At 42.2% G+C, this 20,980-nt stretch overlaps 1 protein-coding gene across 7 annotated transcripts in view; it reads right to left on the reverse strand.

The window, feature by feature from the left end:
- The window catches only part of LOC138744158 (microtubule-associated protein futsch-like), a 210,573-nt gene that overhangs the window by 66,463 nt on the left and 123,130 nt on the right, over positions 1 to 20,980 (reverse strand). For all 7 annotated transcript variants that reach the window (XM_069899816.1, XM_069899815.1, XM_069899814.1 and 4 more), the window contains 2 exons: positions 20,241 to 20,360; positions 19,070 to 19,195 (listed from right to left, as the gene is read on the reverse strand). In XM_069899816.1, the coding sequence (XP_069755917.1) occupies positions 19,070 to 19,195; positions 20,241 to 20,360 (246 nt within the window). The remainder of the gene's footprint in view (positions 1 to 19,069; positions 19,196 to 20,240; positions 20,361 to 20,980) is intronic.

Raw genomic sequence — 20,980 nt, forward strand, 5'->3', positions numbered from 1 at the left:
TACATTCCGACCATGCAGCCCAAAAGAAATCTGTGCATTCTGCCAGCACCGCAATTGCTGGAGCAAGGCAGTCTCTTGATTTTATATAAAAAGAAACTCTGGGTGAGCTTTTGAAGCCAAAAGGAGAATTCCAATGGCATCAATGTGCAGCCACACAAAAGGATCGAACAGATCTCTCAGAGTGCTCTGAATGTATTCATGCAGTTTAAAACCAAAACATCAGTAAATCACACTCAGATGTCTGAGCATTTCTTCTCCACACAGTAAATATCATTAATAGTTTACAGCAGTATTTTTTTTATTTTAATATCAGTTTGGATAATGATGCCATTTAATATTGCTCTTCAGGTTTAGTGTATTGTCCTTTAAGGAATAGTACAGGTTTGGCCAATAGGTGGCTCCCGGTACCAACTACACTATGATACTGCTGGCCTAGTGAATGAAATGGGGGAATTATGGTTTAAAAACAAAACAAACAAAAACGATGCAAGACTCACATAGCCTCTGAAGGTTCCTGGTTCAGGCTGCTCGCCTGCCTTTGCTGCACAGACTGGGAGCCTCCCATCCTTGGCTTGTCCCTGTACAGAAGCTCCAAGCAGGGCCAGCCTCCTTGTTAGCTCCACCAGCAAAAAAAAAGCCCTGAGAGGTCTGACTACAGGGCTGCGATGCTGCACTGCAGATGGGAACAGCTGCTTGCATCAGTGACAGAAGAATTGTTGTGGCCGGCTCTGATCTCTGAACTGCTGCCAGTTTCCTGGATGCATCAATATTACTAGAGAGCTTCCCGCCTATCGAGGGGTACACAACAATCACATTCTCGGTCATTAACAAAAGCAGCAACAACTAATACTGCAACAAGCCCACACACAAAAACAATGAAAAGATGGCAAAACACAGGTTAAGATGACTCCTCCCTATAGCCATCTCCCTAAAGAGCTACAGTAAGGTCAGGTACATTATTTACTGTCAACCTATTTGTATATTATACTGCTAAAACCAGGGCCAGTTTAATGCCTCCTTACTTTGAGCAGAATAGACATTAACTATATACAAAACATTTATTGCGACAAACACAAAATAGTGGAGATATATTGTCCACAAACATGCATCCCTTTTTAAAATGGAATATTCCACAAGGGAAGTAGACTTCACTAGGAGCCAATGTTCATACTGAGAGAAACGGAGCTATTTCATCTGTTGTATTTAACTCATTGACTGCTGTTGCCAAGGAAACACAATTAACAAGCGCTGCATGAAGAATCCCAGATTAGTGTCGTGTTTTGAATGGCCACTGTTTGAAATTACATTCAGCAAATGTTCCTTTCCAATGAGGAAAGCAATCATCCAGCAATTCTATCGCAATAACTTTGCACGTACATGTAGAACAAATTGAATTCCATTTGATTATCTCTTTCAAGAAACTGCAAACAAAAATGTAAAATAAGAACAAACCCTAAATCTAACCCACTGTAATCACCCTTCTTCTCTCCCAATCCAAACAATGTCCAAGTAGGAAAATTCTGCTGCTGGCTTGAGGTAATGGTAGAATGGAAGATTTTTCTGATTGGAGTCAGGCGAATAATGCAGTAAAAGTAGATGAAGCAGTTACAAGTGATCTTCATGAATGATACTGAGGTCATTGTACTTTCACCTTGAGGGAAGCTGCTTTGCTCAATTTTTGAGCGACTCATGGACACCGTTGCTTCACACTCCACCCAGAAACAAAACAAAGTGTTTGTTTAAAGGGAGACCAACAACTAATCTCTCTGAGGACATTTTCCATAGATCCAAAATGGCACTGGAACATTGTGAATGCCCGCCTGGCACACCAACTGAGCTTTTCACTGTATCTCTGCACCCATGTCAATAAACAATTCAATTCAGTGCCGTGAAACTATCTTGACCACTCTGGAAGAGTCCTTCCAATGTGGACGAGAGAGAATAAAAAGATTTGTCGGGATTGCTGCAAGAATAACCCTGGATTACTAATACATCCCAGCCCTTTTTAGAGCTGAGTAACAGGAAGAAGAAATGTGAGAGAAGGAAAAGTAGGAGGAAGGAAGGAAGAGTGAAAGGAACTTCACCAGCCCCTTTCAGACTAGGTGGTCACTGCTTCCAATCAGAATTAGCCTGGAAACCACATTCACCACAGACCAATTTCTGCTGATCATCCTCAAATCTCCCTCAGCCAAATCACTGTATTTCAATGACAGACATATATTTATCATTTTGCTTTTCCTCAGTACTTATCTTTTGTGTGGTTCATTTTCCTCAGAAGCTGCATCTTGCCTCCTCGAACAACACCCACTTGTATTGTATTTCCAATATCTCCAGGGTCTCCATCCCCCTGCCATCGACATGATCTCCCAGAGGGCACGCAAGATATGTAACAATCCCTTCCACCCCGCGCAAAGCATCTATCAGCTGCTTCCATCGGGAAAAAGATGCAGGAGGATCAGAGCCAGCACCACCAGGCTGAAAAACAGCTTCTTCCCACAGGCAGGGAGAATACTGAACGACCAAAGGAATTGCTCACACTGACCATCCAGACTCTCATATTTATAAAACAATATTTATTCACTTTAATTTATTCACTCTCATATTTGTCCTGTGTGTTTTGTTTGGTTGTGTGCCTGCATGTTTTGCATCGAGGACCGGAGACTGGGTTGTAATTGTGCAATCAGATAATAATAAACTTGAATTTTTTTTAATCTCACAACCTCTGGTGATTTCTCGGCTGCATATAGTAAAGATGGGCAGAAATGGAGTCTGCACTTGGAGAGGTTCAGTGGGAGAATTACAGAAAGGACATTGCCAGGGGCCGCATGGTGACTAAAATCAATTATACTCAAGAAGCCCGAAGTGGGGAATGCTTAAATGTTGGAGGATGGCAAATCTGGAAGGAATTCCAGAGACAGGGATAATCTGAGCCATGAATTGATGCTCCCACTAACCATCCGAGACTCTCATATTGACAAAACAATATTTATTTATTTATTTGTACCGATGAAATACTTGTCCTACAAATGTATTGCTTGTCTGTATGTGTGCTATGTCTGGTTGTGTGTCTACGTGCTGGCACCAAGGACCGAAGAACACTGTTTCGTCAGGTTGTACTTGTACTTGACTTGATTTGAAATATTAAAATTAAATAATTGCAAAAATGGTCAGTGAGAACTGAGGCAATGGAGGAGAACTCAAGGCAAAAAAGAAAGAGGGCTCATGGTGAGACAGTGGCTACCTCACAGTGCCAGAGACCTGGGTGCAATCCTGACCGCAGGTATGGTTTGCCCTCCACTTCCTCCCTCATCACAGACATGTTGGCTGATGCATTAATTGGCCCACTGTAAATTGCCGCTTGTGTGTAGATGAGTGGAAGATAGTTAATTCCTGTTATCCGGAATTCAAGCAACCGGCAGCCTCAAGAAACCAGCAAAAAAAAATCACGGAAAATATATAGGTTAAAAAAAAATGCACCTCACTGTTAGTTTGCCAATCACTCATATCGTAATCTCCAGCAACTGGAAAATTCACTTATCTGGCATCTACCAATCCCCACAGGTGCCAGATACCAGGGGTTTTACTGTGTATGGTTAGAAGCTCAACCAGGAATAAATATTATTACAATCAGAGTGGTGGTAATAATGCTTAATCCTAGATGAGCTTCTAACCATATATCCCTGAGAGTTAGCAGGGTTGGAATGCCGCAGATGGCTAAGGAATTCAAGTTGGTGGAATAAATTGAAGACGTTGACTTTACTCTTCCTAATCTTGAACTTGTCATTGAGAAAAGCAAACCCAGCAGCAAGATGAACCATACTCTTAGGGCCTAAAATGTGCAACACGACTTTCTCAAATCCTCGTTATCTGGAGTTCAAGCAACCAGCAACCACTAAAATAATCAAAAATAATACATCTGTAAAAAAATATGAAAGTTTAAAATTGGTGCCAATCATCCAACGCACAATCTGAAGCAACCGGCAAATTCACTTATCTGGCATCTACTAAACCCCGTTGGTACCAGATACTGATGATTTTCTACATAAGAATAAAAGAGATTGAAGTTGGGTAGAGCATCCAGCCCATCCTATCATTCAATAAGATCATCGTTGATCTTTTATCTCAGTGCTCCTTGCTCCACTTAATCCCATATCCCTCGATTTCCCTGATATCCAAAAATCTACTCATCTCTCCCTTAAATATACTGCATTATTGAGCCCCATAGCTCTTCGATAGAGAATTCCAAACATTCACCATTTGCTGAATGAAAGAAACTTCTTTCATTTGACCCTCCTTTTTTTCAGAGTGTGATCTCGGATTCTAGGCACCTGCCAGGAGCATCAGCGTCGCTCAACTCTGCAACAGTTCAGTCAGTTTTTACTGAGATCGCTTTTCTTTCTTCTAAGCCAGTGGTTCTCAACTTTTTTCTTTCCACTCACATATCACTTTAAGCAATACCTATGACAAAAGGCAAAGGAGGAAAAACCCAACACCCAACCCCAACCAACCAATTTTCCCTTGCAACCGCTGCAATCGTGTCTGCCTGTCCCGCATCGGACTTGTCAGCCACAAACGAGCCTGCAGCTGACGTGGACTTTTTACCCCCTCCATAAATCTTCGTCCGCGAAGCCAAGCCAAAGAAAAATGCCATAGGTGCTCTGTGATTAATAAGGGATTGCTTATGTGAGAGGGAAGGGAAGGTTGAGAACCACTGCTCTAGACCCAATTGTTACTGAAATATTTTCATTGAGAGAAATTGTCATTGGCCCATTTCCTTTGGAGCTCTGAAGCCGTGCACATAACGAGTCAGTGAGGTACAATTAAAACAGTGGCTTTCAAATTCTTTCTTTTCACTTTAAGTAATCCCTTACTAATCACAGAGCATCTATGACATAGGGAATACTTCCGGTGGTATGTGAGTGGAAAGAAAAGGTTTGAAAAGCTGCAGTGTTTAGACCAGGCCTGATTAATCTCTCCTCAAACATTAACTCACTCCCCTGCCTGCTGCCCCACCCGCAACCCCTAATCCATCTGGTGAACCTTTACTCCACTCCCTGTATTGCATGTGTCTCCTTCCTTAAGAAGGGAGACCAGACGAAAAAAATGTTCCAAGTGCAGTTTCTGTACACAATTTCTGCAGGAAAATCTTACACATTGACTTTCATGTTGTGCTCATCTTAATTACTTGCTGGATCTACACATGAACATTTTGCAATTAGTGCACGAGGACCTCCAGGTGCCACAGAACACCAATATCTTTTGATCTCTTCCATGTTTTCTCCCTATGTGGATGGCCTCGTATTTTCTCTCTCCCCCTGCCCCCACCAACAATACATTCCATTTTCTATGTCCTCACTCATTCACATTGAAGTTTACAACTCACACTGTAACTTAGCTCTGCAGACTTCCAGTTCATCGTCATCTGCTTGTACATATGGAACAAGACAAACCAGCATCTCTCCAGTCCTTGGTGCACACATAATAAACCGAACATAAGGATCTCATAAATAATCTATATATAATCTACATACAAACACAAATGTATATACTTATGTGAGTGTGTGTATTATATACACATAGTGGTGCTATGGCGGCGCTACAACTCCCAGGAGGCATCAAACCGGCCATGTGACATCAGCGCAGGTCAAGTGCGTGATTTGAGTTTTTAAAAGGTTGCGCAGGTGATGAAGAGTAAATCCATTTGATTCACTCTAGAAACACCTTGTGTGATTATTGCATCATGTCCACTGTGATTCCAGTGGCCGCGCGCGCACATACACGCATTTATTTGGGATGATTGTCACGGTTACAGACTCAGATTATGGGAAGAATCTATTTCCCAGCCTGGCAGCCCTGCTCTTGGTGATCTTGTCCCTTCTTTTTGATGGGAGTGGTTGAAGACAGTGTGCGCTGGATGGAAGGAGTCTACAATAATTCCTCAAGCCTTCTTTAGAGAGCATTCTAGGTAGTGTCACCCATTGAGGCAAATGAGACGCCAGTGATCCTCTTGGTTGTTTTAATGGTGTTCTGTAATGACTTCCAGTCTGATGCTTTGCAGCAACCGTAACACACAATGCTGCAGCCAGGCAGGACATTTTCCACTGTGCTCCTATAAAAGGTCACCTTCTTCAGCCTCCTTAGGCAGTGTAGGAGCTGCTACACTTTCCTGAGCAACGAGGAGGAGGTGCTGAGAGTCCAGGATAGGACTCAATAATAGTTTAATATCACGAGAGTTTGTTCTCTGAGAAATACAAAGCTTGAGCATAATCAGCCAGAGATATAGAGGACACCCTTATCTTGGTGGTGTTTCTCAGTTCATTCAATTTGTTTGTCAAAAGTTCTTTGGTTGTCAAACTTAACACCATGAATCTTGATGACAAATTCCAACACCCAAAACTTATTACCAAAGTTCTGTCAGCTATTTCCCAGTTGCACTCCAGCCTCGCCATGTAATATCACTAATTTCTTCAAATATATATTTTTAAAATTCTTTCCATGTTCAGTCACTCAACAAATTTGACAGGTGTGTTGACTTGAGCAATCCAGACTTTGCTGAGAGAGATTGAGGAAGGACATATAAGCAGCAGATCCATGTCCCAGTGGATAGATTCCCATTTGACGCATTCCTAATGGATAGATTCCCATTTGACGGAGTCACTTGCTGCATATGACTGGTTTAGACAAGTTTCTTATCTACATCGACCTCAGGATATCGACGATGATTTTGGAATGCTAAGATCTTTGAAGCATACCATAATGTTATTAACGTCTTAACCTAAACATGATCAAACTTCAGCTTCATGCAAATACAGCTGCTTCATTTTATAAGAAGTCATAAACACCTTGCAGTAAAACCACAGTTTTATCAAGGCTTCCTAGAGCCTTTCGATCAAAGAAGTCACCCCTCAGTGTTATTCTGGAGTTAACCGACTCTGTCCATGTCTGCACTAAAACTGAGGTGATGTAGAGAGGCAAATGGTGGTCACAAAACACGAATTGAACTGGTTATTGGTGAGTCGTCATTGCCTGCAAGATTCTCAGCTTTCCTGATGATTGAGAGTAGACAACCGGGAAGTAATTAATTTGGATTTGATCTATTTTTGTACACAAAGAATGCTTGGCAATGTTCCACGGAATTTGGCGGATGTTGAGTTTGTAACAGTGTGACCAGGAAAGTCTTGCGTTGGAGAATGTCTTCTGTTCAACCAGGATACCATCACATCCCATAAACTTGGGACATTCATACCTCTCAGCATTTGTTGAAGTCATGAGTGAATCAAATTGTCTGAAGCCTGCCTTCAGTAATCGAGGGGACCACAGCAAAAAGCCGAGGCGAATCAACAATACTCTTCCATTGTCACCTTTCCTGCACAGGCCCTGTCGCTGCACCAGCAGGAAATGGAGAAAGCACTTCACAACCTTCGTCGGACCAGTCCAAGTTTATGGGGAAGGGAGTTTGAGAGGGCATGTGAAGTGATAGATCCGGCTCCTTGTGAAAACTAGTTCCGAGATCAAACAGAAAGTGCATTATGGATTTTGAATGAAACCAATCAAGTTCCCCTACAGCAAAATTTGCTCTGTCCCAACATTAAAAGGGTAGCCCATATCATGTGTGGGATTTGATCGTGAGGTTTCAATCATTTTTCCTCGAAGACTACTGTTAATCATTTTTTTGTGGTGTGGAACTAAATATGTACTTGGCAATAAAATGTTTTAACATACAACTGGCAAAATCCAGCTTGAGATGGAAATATCGACGTTGAGATGCAAACTTTGTGTAAAGTGGTTAAGTAACTGCTTATCCTTGATGTGATACTCTAAATCAAAATATTTGGCAGGACTATAAACATTAAATTTAAATTCGTAATCTCACTCATTCACTGATGAAACAGATCAGGTTCAGCAGCTCCCATTGGAGTTGCCAATCTCGAAAATAATTCTATTTTAAAGCTTTGCTTTAAAACTGAAGAAGTGTTTCAAGTTTTGGACGTTGCATTAATAGAAATTTTGATATACAGCATGGTAACAGCCCCTTTTGGCCCATGAGCCCCTGCCACCTAATTACACCTGACTGACCTACATCCTCAGAACATTTTTGAAGGGTGGAAGCAAATTGGAACCTCCAGAGAAAACCTACGTAGACAAGGGGAGTACATGCAAACTCCTTACAGACAGCGCGGTATTCAAACTCAAGTTCCGATCACTGGCGCTGTAACAGCGTTGTACTACCCACTACGCTAACTGTGCTGCCCAATACAATGGAGGCTGGTCAAGATGAATTATAAAATATAATTCTTTGAAGAAATTTCATGGAAATAAAATTTATTTTTGCTGATTGTGACCCGTGACCAGTTATCTTTATTTGATGAGCAAAAACAAAGGTAATGGTTATTACAGGTAATGGTTATTACAGGTAATACGGCATTTAGAATATAACATACGTGAAATTCTTTAACTTTCGTCTATCTTAAGGAGACAGAGAGTCACCTCTTTGTCCCAAGCCCCTCACAGAAACCTACAGCACCTGGCGTTCCTAGGTGGTTTCTCTCCAAGTACTGACCAGGCCCGAGTCTGCTTAGCTTCCGAGATTAGAAAATCTCAGGCGTATTCTGGCTATTAGGCTTTGGCTAAGTCAAAAAAAAAGGAGTTGCAGTTGCTGGTGCAGTCCTGGGGAGAGCTGAGGCACGATCCTCCTCCGCCAGGTCCAACTGGTTGGATGTAATGCTTAAACTTCGTTCAGACTTTAAATGGCCTGTTTAAGGAGCTAATGGTGTTTTCGATTTAAAATCCTGCAATTATGGGGTCTGTGCCGACAGTGGCCTCGAGTGGTTGCAGACTCTGGGAGAGCAGTGGAGACTAGGGCACCAGAAACAGGGGAAAACGTCCCTCGTCGAGAAGGATCAGAAACAACCCAACAGGATGATGACCACAGCAGCGGACTCACAAAGGCTGCGTGCTGCTGGAGACCAGCTCATGGGAACTAGGTATTGGAACTAGGATTTGACAGGGCACTGAGGGCAAGAAGGGCTCCTGAAAGGCCTCGGGTGCTGAAGGCTTCCTGATTGTATCGGAGGTTTGGATCTGGAACTTGAGTTGCTGATGAATAGAACCGGGGTCTGTGCAGCTACACAAGTTGGAGGAGTGCTTGAGGCAAATCCACGGAGACTCAGTGACTCTGAAGGGACTCTCTTTTGTTTCTCTTTCTCTTACCGTAAGAGGCGCTGAGCAATACTAATGGTGACTCTGTCTGATTTACACAGGCTAAAGGAAATTTTGTGTAATATTACATTTTCTGTTTTATTACGTGGCAATAAAAAGAATCTTGAAGACATCTTGTGGATGGTTAAAATAGTCCTTAATTCACATTAAGTCATTAATCGCTTACTGACTTTTCACAGGTCAACAGATTTATCAACAAAATGTCGGGAGAAAATGATTTTCTCAGTCCATGTAACATGCACAAAGAAACAATTGGCTGAAAAAACAAAGCCAATTTGATAAATCCATTCAGATCCATGTAGGATTTTTGATATCAGGGTGACTATGGATCCCATTAAAACTATTTGAATTATTTCATAATCAGTCTAATTAATCCCAGATAATGCACTAACAATAAAATAACATTAGAAAGCATGGTGCAATTTGTAGATAAATTACAGACTGCTGGGAAAGATTCGAAATCAGAGTTTCAAGGAAGTGGGAGAAAGTTATTGGGCTCACAGGCTGTTTGGCTACTGCCATCTCGCAGCAGGGGTTGGGGTGCAGCCTAATCACACAAAGGATGCCTTGCCGGCCGTAGTGAAATTTTAACCCTTTAATGACTCCAGTTGCGCATTTGGACTACAACTACCTTTCAGGCTATTCACTTGAGAAGACATTTCGGACGATGTTTTTTTTAAAAATAGCTACATAATCCTTCTTGAGAGTGAGCAGCTTTACACATTCGCTGAGAAGCTTATTTGCATCTGGTACTCTTGAAGGACTAGATTTTCAAAGCTGTACTAACATAATTTGAATAGAGCTCAGAGATCCTATGCCAAACCTAGCCTAGCATAGCTACTGCTCATTTTGACTTTTGTTGCACTAATTTCACACTGCATTGGAAATACAATTTTGTCACCCCCAAGTTGGCGTATCTGAGACAGGGTGCAAGAGTGGGTAGATGGTTGGGGCTATTGATTCCAAAGCTTCGCCAAACCTGATTTTGAAGATGTTTTCTTCTTTTCTCTGAAAGGAGTTCTGTAAAGCTCTTTCCCTTGGAATTTTACTGATTCTCTCTTAAGTCTTGATGAAGGATTCAGACCCGAAACACTGACTGACCATTTCTACTCATGGATGCCGAGTTCCTCCCAGCAATTCTTTGCTCAAAATTCCAGCATCTACAGCTTTTGCATTTCTAACATTGTAATGGTGTGTCTCGGTAAAAAGCAGAGTGTTGTTCCTTTACCCCTCCAGACTGCATTTAATGATTTGATCAGATTGATCAACAGAGAAAAAAAAGATCTCGCAAGAGATAAAAATTTACACAGCTTTTGCATTGATTGATTTTTCACAACTGAAATTAATATTCCAACGTCAGATTTTTCTAAGCTGTCTCCTCTACAAGAAGTGACTTCAGCAAAAAGTCATTCAAAGACACCCCCACCAAAAAAAACTTTTCAGAAGCAGCAAGCTCTAATTATAGTCCAGTTGCTGGAGTGTATTTGGTCATTACAGTCACAGTTGATGGTGCTTTTACACGTAATCAATTCCAGCGAGAGGTCAGAAGTCGCAAACTAGATTGTCAATTCTTGCTTGGGGACACTGATGCTGGACAATGCAAGTTAGCATCCTTGATGCATTTTATTTGCTGGCGTGATGGAACGTAGAGAAGGTTGTCTAATGCTACAACATGATCCACATCAACTGGGGAAAAATGGGCAAAGGAGGGGCAGATGGAATTTAACTCAAACAACCGTAAAGTGATGCACTTTAGGATGTTAAACCCGGGGTGGGCATTCAGTGAATGGCAATGCCGGGTGAGCATTGTAAAAATGAGAGACATCAGGGTGGAAAACTATAGTTCCCTGAACGTGGTGAGGTGTTGGACAAGGCGTCCGGCACGCTTGCCTCCGTTAGATGGGGCACTAAATACAAGAGTTGAGACATCATGTTACAGCTGAGCCCGACGTCAGCGAGACCACACCTGGAAGACCATGTGGGGTTCTGGTTGCCAGACGATAGAAAGTGGTTAAACTAGAGACAGGTGTTTGCATCCTGGGGAGGACCTGTATGCAGAATGATCAGGTTAATCAAAGAACAATGATCACGATTGCAACTGCTGCACGTTCCCAAAGGGGACAGAAGCAGTTCCTAAGGACCGCTGCGGCGCAAAGACGGCTTCAAGTTTGATAATATACCCTGTACTTTTCTGCAGTCTGTCATCCAGAGTTGCTTGTGAAAGCTGATCGAAGCCACTTCACAAGTTCTGAATTGTTAAGGGTGGAATCAAGATGCACTCATTGATTCGCATCACCTCAGCCTCAAATGGTTCAGAGCTGGGTATTCAGACTATGGAAGGCAGGCAGAGGGTGGACGAACCCTCTCATAGGGTCAATGGCCATTTAGCAAACACTTGCTGTAAAGCTCTGAAAGGGCATCCTTCGCATCGAAGCTTGGTCGGGCCATTTACTGCAACAGAACTTCCCCCAGCCATCTTGGACCTCACCATGCCGCTGGATCCGGGAAGGGATGTCGAGAGGGTGGGTTTGGACCTGTGCAACCCTCTACGCACCTAAATCCATTCACACACATGCTGTTCCTTTCTGAGAAGTGGGGTATCCTCATATCAAACCCCATAGACTGACTGAAAGGAACATTCATCATCCTATGGGATGGAGAGCCAGATATGAGCCCTTACACAGGAAATCTGGTAATTAGGACACATCATGGATTGTTCTTTAACTGATTGATGGTTCTGTTTAGCCACGCACACCATCAAGACCATTGACTACAGTCATCAGCTCAAACAAATGAGTTGGAGCTGGAAACAGAAGTTTCATCACCTTCCACTGCACCCACAAGGAAAGTGGACAAACCCTGTAAGTGGGTGGGGGGGGGGGTTCACATCCAGGGTGACATCACTAGTGACGTATTACGTACATGCAGGGCAGTGAAATCGTAGTGGGAATAAAGCACATATGCGCTTATGTTTGAAAGACCGTCGGAGAAAACGCGCACAGTTTAATAAGACATGAATGCTCAATGTATAAAAGACCGTGGGAAAATCTACCACAATGGGCTTCAGACTGCTCAAACTTTGGACAAACCCACTGACCAGCTTGTCATTATTCCCTAAACAACAGAGTATAACAACAATTTACATAGCATTACATTGTATTAGGTATTAAAAGTAATCTTGTGATGATTGAAAGCGCAAGTATGCACTAACAGTCCTGCCAGCTGCGCTCTGACTGCCAGGCCGGTAGCACAGTTATATTTCACAGACCTGCCAGCTGCTCTCTGACTGCCACGCCGTCAGCACAGTTATATTTCACAGTGTGGCCGGTCGCACTCTGACAGACTGACACAAGCACATAGGCACTAACGGTACACGGTAATTCGAGTAGACTATCCACACCGCCAAAGAGTGATTAACGAGTTAAATCGGCCGGGTTCCGACACTTTCCTCCACCAAGAGTCAGAGTCCGGTTGATTTTAACTCGCCCTGCCCGGTTGGGACATTGCCCACCGCGCAATTACCAAGTATAGACCCGCTAAATTGGCTGGTTCAACCCTCATGTACTTGGTGATGGACAGCATTTCTCCGGCACATTTGCGTGCTACCCCATCTACTGGTGGTGTTCATGAACAACCTGAGCTAGATTCATCTGAAAGTGTGGGGACACTGCCAGGTTAATTTAATGTGAATAGAGAAGGCAGATATTATGAGGGGATGAAGGGCAGAACAACCCTTGTTGAGCAACAATGATTAACAGACCAGGATGTTCTCGAGTCCAGAAATGTTCACTTTACATTTTTGTTGTTTACAAAATATGACATTTGTTGCCAGCTGTATGAATTTGTTAGAGTTGTAGAGAACAGAAACAGAGCTTTTGACCCACTATATTTGTTGCCAGCTGTATGAATTTGTTAGAGTTGTAGAGAACAGAAACAGAGCTTTTGACCCACTATCTCCATGCTGACAAAATACTAGTCCATATTAATTCCATTAAATGTCTTCTTCTATCCCGGTGGTTCTCAACCTTTTTCTTTCCACTCACATCCCGCTCTAAGTAATCCCTTTGCCATCGGTGCTCTGTGATTAGTAAGGGATTGCTTAAGGTGGGATGTGAGTGGGAAGGAAAGGTTGAGAGACACTGCTCTAGACCCAATTGTTATTGAAATATTTTGCTTGAGAAAAATTGTCATTGGCCCATTTCCTTTGGAGTTCTGAAACCATGCACATAACGAGTCAGTTAAGTACAATTAAAACAGTGGTTTTCAACTTTTTCTTTCCACCCTTACTAATTACAGAGCACCAATGGCATAGGGATGACTTAAAGTGGTATGTGAGTGGAAAGAAAAATGTTGAGAACCACTGTTCAACATACTTCTAAAATACAACAGCACCTGCCTCCACCACTCTCTCTGGCAGTGGATTCCAGATTCTAACTTCATTAGACTACCCCCACCCATCCATGCCCTCTAGTATTTACTCCTGCTACAGAAAGAAAATATCCAACTATCGTCCCCCATGCCCATCATATATGCAGTAACTCTCCCCTTCACCTCCTCCAAGAATCGGTCCAGTCTCCCCTTATGACTGAAGATCTCAATTAATCTCTTCTACAAACTCTCTGATGCAATCATGTCCTTCCTGTCGTGTGGCGAACAGAGCTATACACTAGAGCCCAGCTATGGCCTATCCAGCATTTTATAACCTCATGCCCCTGTTTTCTCTTTCCCAGCTACAGGAAGCAAGAGTCCCAAATGCCTTTGAGCAGACAAAGAATTGCTACAGGAATTCAGCAGGTAGACAATATTCATGGTTAGAAATGGGTTGTCAACATTTTGACTGTGAACCCTTTATCAAGAACAAGAGAGAATCAATTAAATAACATTCATAAGAATATAAGACAGAAGGTGTGAGAGGGGAAAGAGGGACAGATAGAGGGTGAAACCATTGGGAAGGGGGAAGGGGAAAATAAAGTTAGAGAAAAAATAGCTAAAGAAGAAATGGGAACATTGGAATCAGAAAGGGGTTGGGGTTGGGGGTTACCTAAAATTAGAAAAATCAATGTTCATGCTATTAAGATTCATGCCGTCGAAGAGGAATATAATGTGTTGCTCTTCAGGTTTGCATTTAGTCTTGTCCTGTCAATGGATCAGGCCACGGACAGACATGTCACTGTCGAAATGGTGTGGCAGCAGTAAACTCAGGTTCAGACCCATTAACAAAGGGTAGGTGTTCAATGAAGCGGTCACCCCATCTGTGTTTGGTCTCTCTGATGTAGAAGGGGCCACACTGAGTTCATCAAATGCAGTAGATCAAGTTGGACAATATGCATGTAAAGCTCTGCCTCACTTGGAAGGTCTGCTTGTGGCCCTGGATGGAAGTGAGGGGGAGGTGGGGGGAGGGGAGTTGCAGGGACAATTTTGGACTTTCTGAGATTACAAAAGAAAGTGATGAAGGGAGTGGAAAGATGTCAACTTCTGCACGGTACAGGAGGTAACGCTAATGCAGTCATCAGTATAGCGGAGGAAGAGTTGAGTATGATCGGAATAGGGACTGTTCTTGGAGAGACTTATTCCTGCAAGAAGCGGATAGGGGTGGAAAGGGGAAGATGTGGCGGGCAGTGGGATTGCACTGAAGTTGGTGGAAGTGTCAAAGATAATGTGATGGATGTGGTTGGTGGAGTGGTAAGTGAGGACCAGAGGGGTTCTGTTGTTGTTCTGCCTGGGAACAAGGTGAGGCAAGGACAGATGTACAAGATATATGGATCAGAGGCTTTATCAATAACAGTCATAGGGAATCCATGTTTATTAAAGAAAGAGGAAATTTCAGATATCCTGAAGGCATCATCCTGGGTACAGATGCAGAAGAAGCGGAGGAATTGTGAGTAATGAATGGTGGCCTTACAAAGGACAGGATGGGAAGAAGTATAATCGTCCTCTTCCTTAAAGTAGTTATGCAAGTCTATTGGTTTGCAGGAAATGTAAATAGATAGTTTGTCCCCTGAAATGGAGGCAGGATGGTCAAGGAAGGGGAGAGAGGTCATCGAGGTCAATTTTTAAGGGCAGGAAGGAATTGTCAGCAAATTTAATAAAGTTGTCAACTTCTGCACAGTTCAGGAGATGACACTAATGCAGTCATCAGTGCAGCGGAGGAAGAGTTGAGTATGATCAGAACAGGGACTGCTCCATATACCCGACAAAAAGACAGGCATAGCTGGGGACCAAATGTGTGCCCATGGCTACACCCTAGATCCAGAGTCAAAGGAGAACTTATTCAGTGTGAGGACAAATTCTTCTGAGCAGAGGAGAGTGTGAGTTAATGAGGATTGAATGGCGCCGAGCATGGCTGAACACGAGAGTGGTGAGAGTGTGGAACGAGCTGCAAACTGAAGTGGTGTATGCGGGCTTGATTTTGACATTTACAAAAAAATGTGATAGGCACACGGATATGACAGGTATGGGGGTCTATGGTTCGTGTGCAGGTCAATGGGATAACAGTACAGCATTGACCAGAAGTGCCCGTTTATGTGCTGTACTGCTCTATGGTTCTCACAGGCCTTCCTCACTTCTTTTATCTGTTGACCCCTTCAGGAGATATTGGATTTGTTCACCAAGGTCCCTCCATTCCTTCGAACTCCCAAAGGCCCGATTGTTCATTGTGCTTGTCCGACTCATATTCGCCCTCCCATCGTTCATCACTTGCACGTATCACGAGTAAATTCTAAGCCCATACTTACAACACATTGGTTTGAAAATTTGAAGGACTCTCCGAGAGCCCGTCCTATTGGTAAACCCCAGTTCCATTATTATCAGTATTGAGACTTTATATTTCTTTTTGACATTCTCCCAACTCTTTCTTTTTTCCTTTTTTTTCTTTCTTTTGATGGCGAGAGACCGGCAGGGCGAGTCAGGCAGGAGAGGAGAGGAGAGAAGACCGGCAGCACGAGTTGGGCGGGCAAGGGGGGGGGTAGATGGCAGTGCGATTGGAAGGGTGTGGGGGTGGATAGAGCAGCATAATTCTGGCTTTCCAAAATCCGGAACACACTGTCCCCCAAGGGTTCCGGATAAAGGATTGCATACTTATATATACCACATGTGTAATTTTTTTTTCCCTTGTCGCTTTGTTGAATATGTATATATGGATGTGGTTTTAAAATTCTTAAATAAAATATTCAAAAGAAAGAGTAAATGCTACCTGCCAGCCCTCTGCCCATATCAGCCATAAAGTCAGCGTTTTATACCATAGAAGTACGCCCTTCGGCCCAACTTTTCCATGCTGACAGAATTGGGAAAGGGAATAAAAATATGAAGTGGTGGGGAAGCAGGGTTATAGAATGGTAGCAGCTCACAAGAGAGAGATTCATTACCTGAAATTGGACAATTCAACGTATCTACCATTGGGCTGTCGACAGCCCAGAAGGAACATGAGGCGTTGCTCCTCTGTATTTTATATTGGGCCTCACTCTACAAGTGGAATGCAATATGTTTTTTAGTGGCTTTCCGTCTTAGGGAACTGAAGGGAGTTAGGTGAAAGTTTGAGATTTAGCACGCTCAAGGGGTCCAGTGAAAACTGTAAGTGGGCAAAACTGAAAGAGAATTCGAATCAAAACTTTCGAAGGCAAGAAAGCAAATTTTGAACATCCTTCAAAGAATACAAATGCATTTCCATCTGAACCATACTGCGAGCAACTGCAGTTGTTTCAAATGGGTCAACCTTCCAGTAACACCAGCGCTTTGATTTTTCCGGTCAATGATACAAAATCAGAGAGCAAGATTGTGTCTAGTGCTCCAATATCTAAAAGATAGCAAGGAACTTGAAATTCAAGATGATTTTTGGCTCCTTTAACACTGGGAAATGAAACAATCGGAGGCAGTCATAAAAGTTCATAAAGTACTGAACCTGTGATAACAGTATTTAACCACTAGAGGGCAGATCAAAACAAGAAAGAAAAAGAGGGCGAGATTATTTGGTGTGGCTTTTTTAAAATCTCTGTGATCTTAGTTGTGAAAGAGAAAATGCAATATACAGATGCAATATATGCACACACCCAAACACACTTCTAACCATATTCATAAAAGAATTAGCTTGAACACCTAGAGCGGGTAACGTGCTGAATCATAGTCGGTGTAGAATAACCTATGCATTCGTTACATCCATAAGTAAAAGGCAGGCACCGTTTCGAGCTTTCGTTAATTTTCATGATGAAAGGTCGACTGCCTTTTACTTCACATGGATGCTGCAGGAACTGCAAAGTTTCTCCAGCACTTTTGTGTCCTGCACATCTGCAGATTTTCTTGTTTACCTCCTTGCTCTGCAATTCCACCTGCTCATTCTCACTTCCCTTCCCTCCCCCAGATGAACAAGGATTCAAGTGAGATGATGGAAAACCCTCCTGTCTTGCACCCAGCTGTGGGATAACAGTAAGCAGGGTCCAATTTCCATATATTTGCTCTAACAGGTACCCAAGAAGGGGTACAGATGGAAGGAGGCCATCAGTCCATATCAGCTCTGAGCAAGAGCAATCCCTGAACAAAAGGACAAACAAGCTGTGGGGAAGTTCCAAATACATGCTTCCATCATTAAGATTTGAGAATATCCCCATCTCTGATAACTTTAGCCCAGCTGGTGCCCGAGGCCTCTGCAATTCCCCCTCATGACCAGCTGCATTTTCTCTAAACACAAAACATTACAGAAGTAAATCTGAAATACAAGCAGAAAATTCTGGAAACACTCAGCTCTTCAGATAACATCTTTGGATAGAGGAACTGAGTTAATATTTCAGGTCAACAATCTTTTATCAGAATAATTAGACAAGAAATTCTACTGAACGGTCATCAAACTCTGACTCTCTGTAGATGTCGCAGAACCAAATCTTTCAGCATTTTCTGGTTTCATTTCCAATTTCCTCAGTGCAAATTTCGACCAGCAGGGATGAGCCCTGCATTTTTTATTTACACACAGGAGAGAATTTCTATCTGGGTGGAATTTGTTTGACTGCAGCAGTCACATTACTGAGCACTTGAGGCACTAACAAACTGAGTGGTCTGGTGTCAGATTTGACGCTCCACTGAGAAGGTACGAGCAAGATGATACCCAAAAGTGATACTTGTAAGTTCCGATCAATAGAGTTTGTAAGATTGACGATAGGCACACAGTGAAATGAGTACTGGTTTGGCCAATGGAGCAGCTGGAAAAATATGGTGCATACACTGAGCTGTACAGACAAGAACATAATTCCTTGCAGGGCTTTCATATTCTTGAGTTTGGCACCCAATCTTAACCACTTTGGGAAGCAATTGTCACCGCCTTCCAAAGAAGTGTCTAAAGAGTGTTCCTCTTTTCTGTTCCAGCTCTTCAACCAAGCCTTCCAGTGCGGATTCTCGAAACCTTGGCGACCCTGCTCCCTCACAGTTAGGCATTGTTTTCTGTGGCACAGCGCAGTATCCCCAATGATTCCAGTCCACTTTACCTGGTGCTGATGAGCTTTTTGAAGAGTAGACCTGCTTTAACCATTGGGCACCAGCTTTAAAGATATGCAATGGGGACAGTACTGTCAATTGACACACCCAATAAACACCATTGGGAGTGGTGACTGCTCACTGTTAACAATCGATTTCCTGCATGCAGTTAAAGTAACGGGTGGGCGTTGATTGTATATCAGCACATTTCTATTTTTGGATATTATCCAATTTAAATCCTGAAATGTTTTACTTTGTTCTAAAATTTAAAACACACTTGTCAATCACACTCAACTCAAAAGGATGCAAAATATTAATTCCACTCTGACGAAAATATGGAGAGCAGTGTAGTTTCAGGGCAATAAGATCATAAATACTATTTTACAGCACATACCTCACAGGTCCTTGAAGTTCTACTGCATCAGATTGTGGTTTGGTGATGCGTTCAGGTGAGAGAGAAGGTGATTCAAAAGCAAAACAAGAATCGATTGGTTTTTCTGAATCACATGACACGGACACACTGAAAAGTACAAAACACAGAAGACAGCTCAAAAGAATTTTTCCTTTGATTTTGTTGAAGTAAACTAACAAAGCAGATGTTATTGCAAATCATTTTACCATTTACTACAGAAAAAAAGGTAATTAATGTAAACACAGCCAGCCTAGGTTGCAAGGAGAGATTGCTTTCATTGTAGCTGTCCTTGTTCAGATTTACACATCTCAAAACCATTTTCCATTGACCTTGGAGTCCCATTTACCTCCAAATTCTGAGATTATGTCTTCACAATTATTTTACTTGAATCTAAATAGATTATTTCTAATGCTAAAAGCCCAAAATATACTGAAACTTTAAGATGGTAATACTTGTTGGGAATTTTAATGAGGTTAAAAAGTTTCTATTGAATATAATTGTTCCAAAATAAGCAAAATGTTTCTAATTGTCCCAAAATGTCTCTGTTTCCAGAGATCCACACAGCATTGAGATGGACTCAGTGTGGAACTGAAAATGCACAGGGTGTTGGCTTCATACTTATTAGTATCCTCTTATCGAGTCAGAAATCAGTGGGGGAAGCTCCTAATTCAGCTGGAGATAATGAAAGGGGCCACAGTAAACTGGATTTTGATTTGCATTGAGAATTTGCATTGGTAAATCAAGAGGACAGAAAGTAAGAAATCGTCGCAACAGGAGATTCTCAACTCAGAAGAAAGTAAATGAACCTACGTTGCACAATTTCAAAAATTGGGTTGACCTTCACATATATCAATATTATAGCCCCTTCATTATCAGCTAATGATACCAGTTCATCCTGGAATCCCATTGAATATAGTTGTTTCCTATTCTATTAACAATAAATGCAAACAGGGATAGATTTTGAACTTTATTTAGAGCACAGAATAAGATCAGGCCAGTAGGGCAATACAATCTTAATCAGGTACCTCCATGAAGGTAGCATTTTCCTTCCTATTGTTTTATCCATTCTGATCCTCGGTGATGGTTAGCAGCACGACTTCAAAAACTGTAATTTACCTCAGCTTTTTTGGATTGATCGCTTTACACAACGTACCTCACATGTGCATTTTGCAGACCCTTGACGTCATCATCTGATTGTGGAGGTGGAAGGCAAGAAGGGACCAGAGCAAGAGGATGAACTGTGGTCTCTTCACAATCAGGAGACACAGAAACACTGGGGGGGAAAAAAGAACAGAATTAGATTCAACATTCCTCTGTACATATTACACCAGGCCACTAGCACTCATTTTGTTACTTTAAGACTTTCACAAATTCACAAAATATCCATGCTAAAACTACAATATTCACCCGCATTTTTGAGCTGTGATTCACACCTTGAATCAGACAATCTTCACCCTTCCCAGGAAGGGGAATCCTATCTTGGACTGTTCTTTCAGAATGCCGTGCTTGCATTGGTAACAGTCAATTTCACTCATTTGCAGTGAGTGCGTGGGCCATACTGGCTTAATTTCATTTCTGCTTCATCCTATCTCCAATAAAACAAAGCGAGAAAGCCAATTTGTGGGGCGTTTCAGGCACAATTGTGTCCAGGCCATTGGTTATTACATGATCCCAGTGAGGTAGAATTCCCTCCAAAAAATGAACAATCATTTTGTGTACGAAATCCCCTCTTAAACCACACGGGATTAAATCGAACATTGAAGCTTGGCTTGATATTACACTGGCAAACATAGTGGAATCTTATTACATTTAGAGGACCTGGTAAATAAAAAAGTTTAAAATAGTCACTTCAATTGTCCCAAGTATAATCATGAGAGGAATTCATTCCCAGCT

The sequence above is a fragment of the Narcine bancroftii genome, chromosome 10 (assembly GCF_036971445.1).
Source record: "Narcine bancroftii isolate sNarBan1 chromosome 10, sNarBan1.hap1, whole genome shotgun sequence".
Taxonomy (NCBI): domain Eukaryota; kingdom Metazoa; phylum Chordata; class Chondrichthyes; order Torpediniformes; family Narcinidae; genus Narcine; species Narcine bancroftii.